The sequence below is a fragment of the Camelus dromedarius genome, chromosome 13 (genome assembly GCF_036321535.1).
Source record: "Camelus dromedarius isolate mCamDro1 chromosome 13, mCamDro1.pat, whole genome shotgun sequence".
Lineage (NCBI taxonomy): Eukaryota > Metazoa > Chordata > Mammalia > Artiodactyla > Camelidae > Camelus > Camelus dromedarius.
The window spans coordinates 69,997,792-70,013,265 of NC_087448.1; the positions used below are offsets into that span (position 1 = coordinate 69,997,792).

Sequence of the window (15,474 nt, forward strand, 5' to 3'; positions counted from 1 at the left end):
GGGTGTAGACTTGAGTGTAAGGAGACCCAACCCGTCAGCTGTTTGCTGTTAGGAATTCTGTTAGGAATTAGGCAAAGAGCGGACTATAAGTGTGTCTACAGTCGGGTCATTCCGTGTAGTGACCTTGAGTACGAATTTCTATGGCTGCATTATGTGCTGTCATTCATTGTGTGCGTGTGTGCGCGCACGCATGCGCCCATATATCATACAGAGATCGAGCACAGAGCTCACAGAGTGGTGCTTGGTTTTCCTCTAGGCTGTACACCTGTTTAGAGGAGAGGCCTCTGCCGCCAGAGGGAGCCCCGGCTCCTCTGCGGCCTTGTGCTTGCACTGTCTGTTGGGGAGGTGACCTCAGGGACCCCTGTTGTGAGGGGTGGCCCCACCGGACGCTTTCCTGGAGAGGTCCATCGGCATGGTGGCTTACGCCCATGACATGCAGCGTCTGGCCAGAGGCCTGGCCTGTCTGCCTGATTTAGCTTCAGCTTTGCTAGTTAATTATAGTAAGGATATGATTTAAATAATAACTGGAATTTTAGGTCCAAGAAATACTGTTTTAAAAATGCCAACGTGTGTCATCAGTGCGGGACGCGTGACACATGGGCTTGGTTGATTCTTTGGTGCTGGATTGTGTATTTGGCAGCCAGTGTGGGTTTGTGAAGTAGCAGGAGAAATTAGAATAAAAATTCTTGAACATCTGATAGTGTCTTTCAGGACTGGACTGAGAGTTGGAATTGGGTTGTAGGGCCAAGTTAAGGGATGGATAAAATATTGCTGTCACATGAGTTTTTACAGGCTCCACCCAGACAAGAGTGGGACCGGTGGTTGTCTCGGTTCCAGAATCAAAAACAAGGTGTTTTTGTTTTCTGAGCTGTACTGAAGTTTTAAAATTCCAAAGTCTTGTAGTTTCTTCTAAAGTATATTTAAATCAGTGGGTGACACCTAAGAAATTTCCAGTTAGATTTACTTTGCTTGATACCCCCGTTTTAAAGTCCTCGTCTCTGAGGCCTCGGGCCGTGGTTCTGGGGCTCTGACGGCGGAGCTTATTAAAGTGCTGTAGAGATGTGTCGGACTAGCTCCCTTCAAGCTTTACCTTAATTTGGCTGGTGAGTATTCTCATGAGAAGTTCTTTCAGAGGTTCAAATTTTGGCCGTGAAATCAACTGTCCTCAAACTAAAGTCTAAAATACAGGGCCTCAAGCTGAGAAAATACTTTCATTCTTTGTGCATCTGGAGGAGAGTTTTGGCCTTCCCCAGTGACTCCGGCAGGAGTGGCATGATGGAAGGTGTCACTTGGAAGGGCAGGCAGACCGGTGGCTCCTGGCAGGCTGTGGTGGGAGGGAGATGGCAGTGGGAGGGGTCCCCTGCTCCCTGCACACGCCCTGGGCTTACAGGGTGTCACGGAAGAATTCTCTCACGTTTCTCATACGGATGAAAATTTTCATCATGAGATGTTGAGGGGAGGAAAAGGGACCAGGACGCTGATCTGGACTCTGTTCAAGGGCACTTGGTGTTTCTTAGCTGGTGCGTAAATGCATACGTGGATGCAGCAAAGTCTGGTCTGCTGTGCTGCTTGGCTTCATAATTGGAAAGTCTGTGGGGCACGAGTGCTGCATGCCCCAAGCAGCTCCCCACTTTGTGTTCAGCGTCCCTGGGGAGCGAGGGGTCGCCAGGCAGTTCAGACCTCCTTCTTGGGGGGACTCTGCCCCACTGTCAGCACGCAGTCGCGACGTCCGGCCTTTTCCTCGTGTAGCTGTGTTCAGAGAGCTAGTTAGCTAGGTACCAACGGTCAGGTGAGTTCCTGGTCCACTTTCCGGCGAGGTAGAGCATGAACAATACTTACCACTTTAACCGTTCACGAGGGTACAGTCGGTGACATGAAGCACACACGCTGTTGCACGGTCGTCACCACAGTCTGTGCTCATCCTTGTTCATCATCCCAGACGGAAGCTCGGTGCCCGTCCAGAAGTAACCGCCCTCCCCTCTGCTGGTCACTCCCTCTGTCTTGTCTCAGGACGTGCCTGCTCTGGGAGTCTCAGCCTCTGTCCGTCTGTCTGCCTTACCTCACTCAGCGTGATGTCCCCGGGTCACCTGCCTTGCAGCCTGTGTCAGCCCCACGCCTTTCTCTGGCTGAGTAGCGTACCGTGGTCACGCAGCTGTGACAATGGATTTGTGTCGCCTCACTTTGGACTATGGCATCTGAACCTCAGGGAAGGATGCTGCTGTTTCCTGTGCGCTGTCCCCGCGCTCGGGTGCCGGGCACCCTCCTGTCCGGGGCCCAGCTGCAGGCTCCTGCTTCAGGCCATGAGGCTCTTGGTATAAGCTTTTCCCTCTCTGTGCTTTTCTCTCTTTCGGGTAAAAAGAAAGATAGTTTAACTTTTAAAACATCATTATCAAGTGCTCGTTAAGGGAGTCCCTTGGAGCGAGCGTGCGATGCCTGCGCTTGGACGCTCAGCCTTTCCCCCTGAGCCCTCCGACGTGCCTGGGCTTGTCTCCTGACTTGATTGAACGTTTTTGTCTGACTGAGCCCTGACCTACCGGCAAGTCTGATAACTGGGCAGTGTGTTGAGCGTCAGAGCTGAGAGTGACCTCACACACGGTGTCACTCGGGATCCTCAGCACAGCCCCATCAATAGAGCAGCTTGTTCCGAGCAGAGAATTGAAGCTCAGAGCAGCGACGTGCTTGTCCAGCCCCTCAGAGCTGAGTGCCGGAGCCGGGGGACGCCAGGCTGCCCCTCCAGCTACGGTTTCCTGTGCACCGAGACAGCCATCTTCTTTTTTAAATTTTTTGTTTCTTGTTGAAGTATATGGTTGATTTACAATGTTGTGTCCATTTCTGGTGCACAGCACCACGTTTCAGTCCTGTATAAACGGACTTCTGTTTGTTTTCATGCTCTTTTTCATCACAGGTTTTTACAGGATGCTGAGTGTAGTCCCCTGTGCTGCACAGTAGAAACTTATTGTTTATCTATTTTATATACAGTAGTCAGTATCTGCAAATCTTGAACTCCCAATTTATCCCCTCCAACCCCTTTCCCCTCTGTAACCATCAAGGTGTTTATTGTGTCTGTGAGTCTGTTTCTGTTTTGTAAATAAGTTCATTTGTATCATATTTTAGATTCCACATGTAAGTGATATCATATGATATTTGTCTTACTCTGTCTGACTTCACTTAGTGTGATCATCTCTGGGTCCATCCATGTTGCTGCAAATGGCACTATTTCATTCTTTTTTATGGCTGAGTAGTATTCCATTGTATGCCTGTATCACAACGTCTTTACCCAGTCATATCCATCTGCTGATGGACATTTAGGTTGTTCCCATGTCCAGGCTGTTGTAAATAGTGCTGCTGTGAACACTGGGTCCATGTATCTTTTCAAATTAGAGTTCCCTCCGAATACATGCCCAGGAGTGGGGTTGCTGGATCATATGGTAAGTCTGCTTTTAGTTTTTTAAGAGAATCTCCATGCTGTTTTCCATAACGGCTGCGCCAAACTCCATTCCCATCATCACTGTAGGAGGGTTCCCTTTTCTTCACACCCTCTCCATCGTTTACTGTTTGTGGACTTTTGGTTGATGGCCATTCTGACTGGTGTGAGGGTGATACCTCATTATAGTTTTGATTTGCATTTCTCTGATAAATATCGACGTTGAGCATCTTTTCATGTGACTATTAGCCATCTGCTACGTCTTCTCTGGAGAAATATCTATTTAGGTCTTCTGCCCATTTTTTGATTGGATTTGTTGTTGTTGAATTGCATGAGCTGTTTGTATATTCTGGAGATTAAGCCCTTGTCAGTCGCATCATTTGCAGATGTTTTCTCCCGTTCCGTAAGTTGTCTTTTCATTTTGTGTATGGTTTCCTTTGCTGTGCAAAGGCTTTTGAGTTTGATTGGTTCCATTTGACACGGCCATCTTCTGACTCTGCCTCTGCCAGCCACGTCCTCACCTCCCAATAACTGCCCTCCTCTGTCCACACTGGGGTCACACTCTCGATGGTCCGTGCTGTCCAGGTGGTTGTCCTGGCTTAGAGAATGCACCACCGCTGACTCCGGTTTCTAAGCCAGACGCTTAGGCTTCACCTTTCACACCAGCCCCTCTAGTGAACATCACCAACCGCTATGGGTCCTCCCTCGTAAGTGTGGCCGGCGCCTGCTTCTCTGTCTCCCAGCTACTACTCTGGCCTAAGTCCCCATCATTCCTTGGGCAGCCTTTTTATTGTCACAGGTACTGTACTGTTGTTAGATAATTGGTTTTCTTGTCTGTCTCCCATCTTGAACTCTGAGCTCCTTGAAGTCGGAGGCTGGTTATTTTTTCCTCCCTAGGACCTAGTAACAGGGCCACCTTGTATGGGTGTTGAGGCCGCGCATTGCTCAAGGGAAAGGCGTACCTCACATAGCAGGTACTCACTTAAGGGCAGTTCCGCCCACTTGGAGTCTCTGGGCCACTCACAGAACACCTGGGTGGCAGTAGGGTCCCCTCCCCTGAGAAAGACACACAGGTGGCCACACACCTGCTCTGTGACCTGTGCCTCAGGGGACCAGGTCCCAGCCTCCTCAGATTCAGACGTTGCCTGACCCCCACCTGGGTAGAGCATGTGCTGGATCCCGGGTGTGGTGTCGGTGTCCGAGGTGGCCGGCCCTGCCCCTGCCACAGGCCCTGGAAAGCCCGCAGGGCAGGAGCTGCCTGTGTGATGTATGTGGTACAGTGACGCGGCCTGGGGAGGGGGTGGGGCCCTGTGACCCCCCAGGGGCTCTGGCAGTAACCACACAGAGAGCGTGTGACGGGGGCAGGGACTTGGGGTGGACCCCTCACTGCTCACTCCTTAGCTCTGGGGCAGCAACCACAGGGATCACCGCCTGGAGGCAGCAGCTGCAGACCGGGAACAGCCCAGGTGTCCTTGGTGGCAGGACAGAGACATAAGCGTGTTCCCCTGGGAGTATCCTCGGCGGCGGGGGGGGGGGGTGGCAGCCTGCTGGACCCCGCGTGCAGGCCTCGCCACGGCGCTGAGCAGAGTCACTGGGCACGGAGGGGTAGCTCGTGTGACTCCACGGGCTGAAGTTCAAAGACTGGTCGCCATAACGCTCGTGTTTGGAGGGTCTGACCCTTGTGAAGGCTTCGGTCGGGGGCAGGGCTTCTGGGGCAGGAATGACTGACTCTGTGTCAGCTTTCATCCATCTTGTGATTTGTGCACTTTAAAAAATGTGTGTTAAACTCACAACATTACCCCCACCCAAAAAACAAGCCGTCTTGTTCTCCCAGCTTCCAGCATTTCCTTCTTCAGAGTGAATTCCAAGGAGTTTTCAAGCCTTAGACTCGACCTCCTTTGCTGTCCCTGACCCCTCCCTGCTGCTCGGCCGGGCCGGGCTCGGAGGCCACCCCCGCCCTGGCTTTGGCGTTGTCGCAGCTCGCTGGCTCCTTCTGTGTGGACTGTCTCCAGGGCCCGCTGCTCCCGCGCCCAGCTGACTGCCCGAGTCCTGAGCAGGTGGACACCGTCCACACACCCGGGGCCTCCAGCTGAGCTGCGCCCATGGGGTTGGTGCCTCTCACCCAGGCCTGGTTGTCTACCTGGAGTGTCCCTGCTCTGTCCCTTCCAGCCCACCCTCCAGGTGGCTCCAGACCTAGCTCTCCAAAGGGCACCCCCACCATGTCACCTGCAGCTTAAACGCAGGTGGTGGCTCCCCTTCTCTGCGATGAGTCCAGATGGTGAACGTGGCCTTGGGGGTCTTTCCCAGTCACCACCTGCGCACCTCCGCGGCCTCACCCTCCCAGACGAGCCTCTAGGAAGGGCCTCCACCCGGACCAAGCCCGCGGGCGCCAGGCCCTCTGCTGTTCACTCTGGGCGGTTCCCAGGGCCGGAATTCCAGTCTCCCCTACACAGTGTTCTCTGCTTTGGACCTTCCTCTGACTTCCTCCTTTGTGCTCCCATCTCTCAGATGTTTTTTCCTCCTCTGGGGCACCTCTTTCTTGCAAGCTGTTTATTTGCCTCCCTTACGCCGACCTCTCGCTGGGCTGTGAAGGGCTGAGGGCAGGTTTGACGTTCAGCCCAGCTGGCCCGGCAGTGCGTTGGGCAGACAGGTGGGGAGAGATACTGGAGGACCCTCCCTGCCTGCTGTCAGGCCGCACCTTCACATCGATTATTTATCGTGAGGACAGTATGATTTATTCTTCTGTATCTCAGTTTTCAAAGAGAGGGAAGAGGACTAAAAATGGAAACACAGGGGTCTGTGTGAGGGTCACCTGTCCCCAGACCCCGCATGTGCTTGGGAACTTGCATGGTTGCTGGAATGTGAACGTATGGTTCTAGAAAGTTAGGTATTTCAGAACAGGTGCCTAGACCACAGAGGCTCTGAAAATGAGTGTGCTTGCAGTCATGGCCCCGTTTTACATCAATTAAGCAGAGCCCTGGGCTTCTGGTCTGCGGCCAGCCCAGGCCCCAGGGCAGTCCCCGCTGTCCTTCATCCAGCGACTCACTCGTGTGGGGTCTTGAAACAGTCATTTCAGGACTTGGACACACTAGGTGTTGTGTGCTGAAATACGAATTTCATGCTGAAGAATTTATGTAGTCTGGTTCTTACTTTCTAAATAGAATCTTCTATTAGTTACAGTGAGAAAGGGGACAGTTAAAACCTTTTAAGACCTTCCATCTTCCCACCTCTGAGAAAGGAATAGTAATTTTATGTCATTTCTTCAGGTTTACTGCCATAGCGGTAATGTAATACATCTGTACAAGTTACCTCACAAAATGCTCCTGGAACCGAGCCTGGCACTGAGTAAATACTGGATAAATATTAGGCAGAAGGGCATCTTAGAGGTGAACGTTCCTTACCGAAGGGAAGAGCCCAGACCCCTCTGCCGCTCCTTTTAAACGATGCTCCTTTTTGGGTCAGTTTTTCCTTGTGCATGAGAACTCGGTGATTGTCCTTTATCGCCTGCTCATGGCGTTCCCTGGGGTCAGAAGGAGCGGAGCAGGTGAGGGCGAGAGGCGGGGAGGCGCTGGGGCTGCCGGAGAGCCTTGAGGCCGAGTCAGCCCAAGGAGCAGACAGAAACCAGCGCTGAGCCTTCGACCCCACTCACCGGGTGTGGTCGCCTGTGTCACAGAGGAAGGGCCCAGAGGGGAGATCCCAGCCTCCAGCGGGTTGGCTGCCAGGGCAGTGTCAGGGCTGGGTTTGGTTCCATTTTCTGAATTCCGGAATGACAGTGTAGTCAGTGCCGTAGGCCTGGGGTAGGAACCGCAGTTGGAAAATGCCTTTGTGACAACGAGTTCTGTGTAGAGGCTTTTCCATATTGAAGTACATCCACATGGCCACGTGGTAGGGTGGCTGCAGTGTGGTCGGTTACCACGTGCTGGTCCCTGCCCTTCCCTGTAGCATCAGTTTCTTATTTTAGTATTTAGGTCAAAATGCCAGTAAGAAATTGACTACTTTATTAAAAATCAGGGGAGTACTTGCCTTCCAAGTCTCATAACACATTGTGTTGAATTACTTCCAGCTGCACTGTAGCCAGCTTCAGCGTGACAGGTCGTGGTATCTTTAGGAAGTTAGGGCGGGTTTTAGAAGGAAAAATTTCCAAGGATATGGACAGACCCCATGTTCAGGCGAGCGGAGGTTTTGTTGAGCAAAGCCCGGGGCTAAAGGACAGCTGTGTGAACCAGGAGCTGATTGATTGCCGGAACCAGCCAGAGTCCGAAACCCCGTGGAGGACGTTTAGCCCTGAATCCTCAAGCTGTGGATTTCAAGTATTTTATTTACTTATTTTTGTTTTTATTTTGTGTTATTTATTTATTTTGTTATTTCAGAGTGTTTTTTTTTCTTTGAAGTCTAGTCAGTTTACAATGTTGTGTCCATTTCTTGTTAACAGCATATTGTTTTAATTTATTTAAGTATGAACTTGCTGTTTAGCTATTTTATATATAGTAGTCAGTATCTGCAAATCCCGAACTCCCAATTTGTCCCTTCCCACCCCTCCTCCCCTCTAGTAACCATGAGTCTATTTTCTATGTCTGTGAGTCTGTTTCTGTTTTATTCATTTGTATCATTTTTTAGACTCCACATATAAGTGATACCATGTATTTTTCTTTCTTTTTGACTTACTTCAGTTAGAATGACAATCTCCAGGTCTATCCATGTTGCTGCAAATGGCATTATTTTATTCTTTCTTACGACCCAGTAGTATTCCATCATATATATATATATATACATACACACATACATCACATCTTCTTTATCCAGTCATCTGTTGATGGACATTTAGGCTGTTTCCATGCCTTGACTGTTGTAAATAGTGCTCCTGTGAACACTGGGGCACAGGTGTCTTTTCAAATTAGAGTTCCCTCCAGATGTGTGCCCAGGAGTGGGACTGCTGGGTCATATGGTAAGTCTACTTTTAGGTTTCTAAGGAATCTCTATACTGTCCGCCACAGTGGCTACACCACCTCCATTCCCCCCAGCAGTGTGGGAGGGTCCCCTTTTCTCCACAGCCTCTCCAGCATCTATCATTTGTGGGCTTTTTAATGATGACCATTCTGACTGGTGTGAGGTGATACCTCACTGCAGTTTTGACTTGCGTTTCATTGATAGCTAGTGAGATTGAGCATTTTTTTCATGTGCCTATTTGCCATTTGTATGTCTTCATTGGAGAATTGCTTGTTTAGGTCTTCTGCCCATTTTTGGATTGGTTTTTTGTTGTTGTTGTTGTTGTTGTTAAGTTGTATGAGCCGATGAAGTATTTTAAAGGAGCCATCTGTCGTTAATATAGTTGCCGTTGCCCTGAACTCGGTGTGCTGGCAGAGGTGTGCTTCACTGCAGATTCCACGCCACAGGAGGCGTCCCGGATGGCCTCACGCCACGCACACTGGCCAGAGCTGAGCCGTATTTTATCATGTCTGAGAGGTGATGTGCTCTCTCTCCCTCAGTCTTTTCAAGTGGGGTATTTTCATGATCATTCATTGTCCATTTCTGAAAAGTGTTCACACTATGTGGAAACAACCCATGAATATCGTCTTCCCGTTTTCTTTTTCAGAGAGTGGCGATCTTCAAGATGAAGACTCTGGAAAATGTTCGGTTCTCCGCAGGAACTACAAAATTTGAAGGAAAGACAATTTTTGAAAGGAAGTTGTTTTGAAAGTATGTTTACAACTAACTGATACTGTTGACAGTTTTTTTTGAAACAGTAAAAGACTTTGAGAAGATTGTATTTATGGTAAAAGGAAACTGGAGTAACAATGAGGCCAAAGACTTTCCCTGCCACAACGTACTCCGGGAACAGCCGGCAGCGGCTGCAGGAGATCCGGGAGGGGTTGAAGCAGCCCTCCAAGCCCGCGGCCCCGGGGCCGCCTGGGGGCCCCGGCAGCGACGCAGCCCTGGACGCCAAGGTCCTGGGCGGCAAGGATGCAGCCCGGCAGCAGCAGCAGATGAGAAGCGCCCCGAAGTTCGGGCCCTACCAGAAAGCACTGAGGGAGATCAGGTACTCCCTGCTGCCCTTTGCTAACGAGTCGGGACCCTCGGCAGCTGCAGAAGTGAACCGACAGATGCTGCAGGAGCTGGTGGACGCGGGCTGCGACCAGGTGGGTGTGAGCTCCCGGGGTGCAGGCGGAGACTGCGGAGAGCCTTGGGGGGGTCTGGGTTAAAGACCCTAGTTCCTTTACGTGCACCATCGGACTGTTGTCCACCTTCTCTCCAAGCCCGTCTTGTTAGCTGCTTTCCTTTGCAGGTGAGATCAGAGGTTTCTAACTCTGCTGAAATTGTGTCAGTGTCTTTTCAGTTCTGCCCTTGTGACGTTGCGAAGGGCTTTCACATGCAGCCCTTTCTTTCTTTGGGGTTTGTTTGGGCTCATTCTGAGCTGTCGTGAGGAAGAGACTGGCTTCCTTAACTACTTTTGGTTTGTGCCTTTTTTGACTTGCTTCAGGGGAGCATTGATTAACATGAACTGGCTCTTTTTTGACTCTTTCTTCTTTTAAGAAATAGCATATATGCTATTACAGGAGATGTAACTGTATTAAGGAAATGAGAAAGACTAGAAAACAGAGAGCTCGAAGAGTCATCCAAATGGTGGCAACGCAGCCTAACTTCTCAGCTGCTTAAGAGTAAAGGCCAGTTAGTGGAAGTGGCACCAGTTATGCACAGACACACAGCTCACAGCTGCACATTTATGGTCCTGTTCCCGCGGCTGAGGAAGACCCGCCTGGGGGCAGGACCGCATAGAGGGGGCTCACGTCCGCCCAGGTGAAAGTGTAATTAGCGCGACGGAACCGGCAAGAACGCGGCCGCCTCGGGAAACGGCTCCCCCTGTCGTCCTCAGAGGCAGAGCTGCCTGGGCTCAGAAGCAAGCTAGGTAACGTGGTAGGACGCACGCTCAGAGCACATCAGGGTGGCCTGAGCACTTCTGGTTTCCTTGAAATGACCTAATTACGTATGGCTGGCGTCCCAGCCCCAGGAGCCGGAGTAGAGGGACAGCGCCCTCCCAGGTCCCAAAGGCCATCCCTCACCTTGCGGCTCCTGGCCTGGGAGCCTGCGTTTCTCAGATGGTGTTTGTGAGACTCATCGCGCAGTTTTGTGGGGCTTCCTTGACACTTTGGGATGTGCTGGGATTAACTTGGGGTCACAAGCATTGTTGGTTGGGAGCTTTCAGGCAGCACAGGGCCGATGGACACGGTGCAGGGCGTAAGCCACGAAGGCATGGGCTCTGTCACTGCGAAAACCCGAAGCTAAGTGCGCTGCCCCGGCAGTCGGCGCCTGATGGCTCTGCAGGTGGGCAGGAGCGGCCCTGGGGAAGCACGGAGTGAGGCTGCAGGGACTCGCAGCCCAGCAGCAGAGCTGAAATCTTCCCTGAGTTACTTGCAAACAGAAGAGGTAATTGAGCTCGTGTTCCTCGCAGCTTTGTTTCAGCCGCGATAAAAAGAAACTAATCAGGCAAACAGTCCTGAGTGCAAGTGGATCTCACTGCGGGAAAACGCGCTAGTGATAACCGCGGGCGGGGGGTGATGAGGCTGGTGCCATCTCCAGGGCAGCGAACACAAATACGGTGAAGGTAAGGGTTGGGCGCCAGGCAGTGCCATCAGCATTAATTTATATTAATTTCAAACAGAAAAGACTTCATTTACCATCTTTAATTCTCCTGAAATAACCCATCAGTTTGGTGTATAGTGTTAGTTAACTTTATAAATAAAACTGTGCCGCCTTCACTCACCCTCAACTCCGTCTTTTTCCGGTCTGGTTAGAGGGTGCGTTTGCTTTCAGAGGGTTCTGTTAGAAAGTCATTATGTGAGTCCCAAGCACGGGGAGACAGCGGCAGTGCCCCTGGGCTTGGGTGAGCCGTGGTGAAGCAGGTGACGAGAGTCCAGGGTGAGGGGCGCAGGGACGCCTGTGGGGCAGCGACCCCTTGTCTCCTGGGACATTGCCCTGCCACTTGGGCCAGGTTTCTCTGTATCTGAGTTAAGTGCCGTTTTTAACCCTGTATTTATCAGGATGGCAGTAAACCACGTGCTTTCCCAAGGTCGTATGGGGCCTCGGTGGTGACACTTTCACACGCAGTGTATGTCTGTTGCATATGCACGCACACCTTTTTTTCCCATTTTATTTGGGCTACAACTACATTTCTGGAAAAAGCTAAGACTATTCATTGTGTAATGCTATAATGTATATGTCAAATGATACAGTGTTAAGATCTGTGCATAAATTACTAGAGACATGACAATTTCTATAAGGAAAACAGAGGCCAATAGATTAACATTCTTAAGGAAGGAGCTGTTCTTTAAATATAGATTTAAAGGATTGGAGAGAGAAGTTTTTGTTATGAGTGTCATATTTTTATCATTGGGTACTCATTGCTGTAAGTGATGATTTAAATCTGGCTTTTACTTTATCTTCCTTGTAAAATGTAGTTTTACTTTTTCTTTTAATCTTTATGGTTCCCAATGACCATATTACCAAATGTTCCCTGTTTTTCTTCCTACGAAGTTTTAAAACCACTAATTTGATTTTGCAGTGATGTTAACGTTGTGACACTTCAGCTTCTCAGAAGCACGTGGCTTGTGTGCCCGCCCTGAATTGTTCTCTCCGTGAGGATGCTCTTGGGGCAGGCTCGCGCCCCCTGGGCTTCTCAGAGTCTGTGGTCCAGCTGGATGGCAGGGCCTCATGGGAGCAAGCATCAGACTCAGTGGCTCCCAGGGGACAGGATGCCCATGGCTCCTGGGCCCTCAGGGTAGCTAAGCAGTTGAGCCTGTGGTGCCCCCTAGAGGAAGACTCGGGTGAGACAGCTCTTTCAGGCTTGTCTGTGGTTCCCCGCGCACAGGCCACGTGCTGTTCTCCTGTGGGCAGCCTGTGTCCTGACCTTCCTCCAGCGCGACCGGCTGTCAGGGCGCCAGGCCCGTGGCAGCTCTGAGGACTCGAGAGCTCTGGCCCGTCGGGGAAGTCGGGAGTAACTGCTGCCCCGGCCTGGTGACAGGCGGGCCTCAGGACTGGGTCCTCTTTGCCAGCGAGGAGGGACTGAGGTGACATGCACGTTCCCGCCTCTTCCTCTGCGGGGGGAGCCGCCTTGCAGGGCTGTTGAGCAGCCAGCACGGCCCTGACCCACGGGTGCGAGGAGAAGGAAGGAAGGAGCATGGAGGCGTGGGAGCGCCCAGCCTATGGCAGGAACCTGTCTCATGGCGGGTCCTCGCCTTTGCCCTTTTTCCTTTCCTTTTTTTTTTTTTTTTAATTTTCAAATTAAATTTGACCCTGCCAAAAAATCAACTGTACCTTTTTAAAGTGGGATTTAAAGTTACTTTCACGGGACACGAGCAAATCATGTTGTGTCACACTCTCCTCCCGGGCTCCTCCTGGTCATTAAAGTAGCTTGTGTTCCTTTTGTAAGTTTGGAAAATATAGAGACGTATAAAGAGGAAAAATTGCCTGTAATTCTATCAGCTCAGATACAACCACTCTGAACATTTTGGTATAAAAATGGCCACTTTTTTTTTTAACTAATTAAAGGAAATTAAGGTAAGTGAGGAGGGATATGCCCAGGTCAACAGGTAGAAAAAAGCTAATCACAAAAAGTATATCCAGCGTGGTCGCAGTTCCTGTTACCAAAATACACGTGTATGGCAGACCCTGCTCGCTCTCCTGGCCTGAGGTCTCCCCCAGGACGTGTCTTCATCCCCTCACAAGACCGCCACATCCCCTCTCCGCCCAGGCCTGGGCTGCCTTTGGCGGGGGGCGGGGGGCCCTGAGCGTGTGACGCTCGGAGTCTGTGATGCCCACCTGATTGGAAGGCTTCCTGTGGAAGAGAGAAGCTCTGTATTTGTAATGTTGATTACATTTTGAGAAGATGTATGTGGGATAAATAACATGCGAACATTAATTCTGCTTTTACTTTTTTCCTCTCAAATGGAGCTACAAGAAAATGGAAGGTGTCTGTGGCCCGAGTTCGGGTCTGTCAGGCAGTGGTTGGCGGTGCCAGTGGAGGCGGGCGCACCTCGGCCCCCCCGTCAGGCGCCTGTGCCGGTGCTGCCGGCCCACTTGGGAAGGGGCACTTTGATCACTTACTTATTACCGTCGCCGTGTGATTTTAAGTGGTAACTTCTGCTCCTCGCAGGGCATGAGATGGAACCAGAGGCAGCCGAGAATCTGCCCTCTGAAAGGCAGTCGCTGGTGGGACTGGAGTTTTGCCGTTGATACTTGGATAGGTACACACCTCAGTCTTCTGTACGTCTGCATTTCGTAAGAAAGCAGCTTTTTGGTTTTGACGCAGGCTTCAGGTTACCGTGCCGTTAGTTGCTGCTGCTGTCCATGTGCCGGTCCTGCTTCGTCTGGCTTAAGCTCGTTCACGTCACTTCCCGGGGAGCGTGCGGGGGCCCGCTCAGTGGGGGCTCCGCCACAGGATGCCGGGCGCCTGCTTGGTTTTTTCCCCCAAGTCCCCTGATCTTTCCCCCGTAGCCAGTAGCACGAGATGTGGCATTAACTGGACCTCTCTCCTATCCTTTTGGAATTCTAAGATCTCGTTTCTTTGCTGATCCTCAGTTTCGTGAGACTCAGGAGCCAAATGTTGTCGAGAACGCCAGTCCCCGCCACGCGCAGTCCTGGAGCGGGCCATTCCCCGGGGCCCAGGCTGTGTGAAGCCTGCTGGTTTCCCTTTTCTGCGCTTGTGTTTTATTCTACTCCACACAGTGTCTTAGACTTTTTGTAAAGTCTGTTTACAATTTTTAAAACCCAGGAGCTTTCACATTAAAATTTGGGTTTTTAGCTGCTCTTGAAAAGGAGAAGCCAGCACCTGTGCTTCACGTGGAAGCTGGTCCCAGGGCTTTGGGGTGACTTCTGAGCCCTCTGCCACAGCTCCAGCTCAGTGTTGACACCTGGAAAAGTGTGTCCGAGGGAATCGAATCCCAGAGACAGCGGAGCTCAGCGCCGTCCAGCCTCGGGGCTGCAGGAGCACCTGGATGGCTTCCTCCCCAGCTGGCAGGGGCTCAAGCCCCGGCTTGTTTCTGCATTTTCACCCGCAAGCTACACCCGGTGGGTAAACTCTTAGGTGACTCTTTCATTGCTGGGCCACGGTCAGTACTATTTGAGACTAGTTGTCCAGCAGAGAACTTGAGCCAATCTGCAAGAGAGATTTCTGGGTAGTCGCCTGAGAGGGGGCTCCTGGAAGGCAGACACAGGTGCCAAGGGAGAATGGGCTCTCGGCACCTCGGTCACTGAGTCACATGTGAAACGACTTGTCCCTGCCTCCTGGGGCTCAGGATGTGGTGGGGACACCAGCACAGGAGGGGCTGTGCTGTGTCTCATTTGTTCTTTCATTCCTGCATTTGTTCACTCATCACGAACCAGGGAAAGGACGGGGGGCTGTGAAGGGGCAGGCAGACCGGACCTTGGTTTTACGGTTAAGTGTGCTGGTGATGGCTGATGGTGGGGTCACACTTCAAACGTTATGCACGTAGAGAGAATAATCTTGCATCTTGCACCTTTCTTTCAGAGACTTTAGAGAAATGCTGTACCCCGCACAGCAGCCTGTGTCCTGCCCGGAGGCAGCTGCTGTCCTGGGCTCACCCCTCACTCCCGCCCGTGCTTTGTGCTGTTACTGCGTGTGCACACTCTGACCCGTCTACAGTAGTGTTTCATACTTTTTAAAGAAACTTTATACAATGTGAGTTTGCAACTTCTTTTTTTCATTCAACGTCACGTTTTTGAGACTTGTCCCTGCTGACAGATGAGGCTCCAGTTCGCTTCACTTGCTGGATTGTACTGCATGCGTCACGGTACCACCACGACGTGCTCATTATCCTGCTGACGTGTGTTTAAATAGTTCCCGGTTTTCTGTTGTAAACAGAAGTGCAGCAGGGGCTTCTGCGGGTCTTCTTGTGAACATGGGGGGTTTCTCTGGAAGTGGGATTTGAGTGTCTCTGACTTTACTTGGTGCCGTCAGCGTTCCGTGTGCATTCCTCTCCTTTCTCTCCAGGCAGGTCTCCCCGACTCTGTGAACTTGGGGAACGATGGCTTGTCCT

General features: G+C 51.3%; 1 protein-coding gene across 7 annotated transcripts in view; it reads left to right on the top strand.

The window, feature by feature from the left end:
- LATS2 (large tumor suppressor kinase 2) overlaps window positions 1-15,474 on the top strand; it is a 32,082-nt gene that overhangs the window by 2,850 nt on the left and 13,758 nt on the right. Inside the window, exons 1-3 of one of the 7 annotated variants that reach the window (XM_064493286.1) lie at window positions 7,453-7,734; window positions 8,754-8,887; window positions 9,018-9,561. In XM_064493286.1, the coding sequence (XP_064349356.1) occupies window positions 9,220-9,561 (342 nt within the window). In that variant the 5' untranslated portion in view covers window positions 7,453-7,734; window positions 8,754-8,887; window positions 9,018-9,219. Of the gene's footprint in view, window positions 1-7,452; window positions 7,735-7,991; window positions 8,920-9,017; window positions 9,562-15,474 lie in introns of those variants that run through there. The other 6 variants (XM_031465715.2, XM_064493287.1, XR_010383717.1 and 3 more) reach the window with 6 other exon arrangements.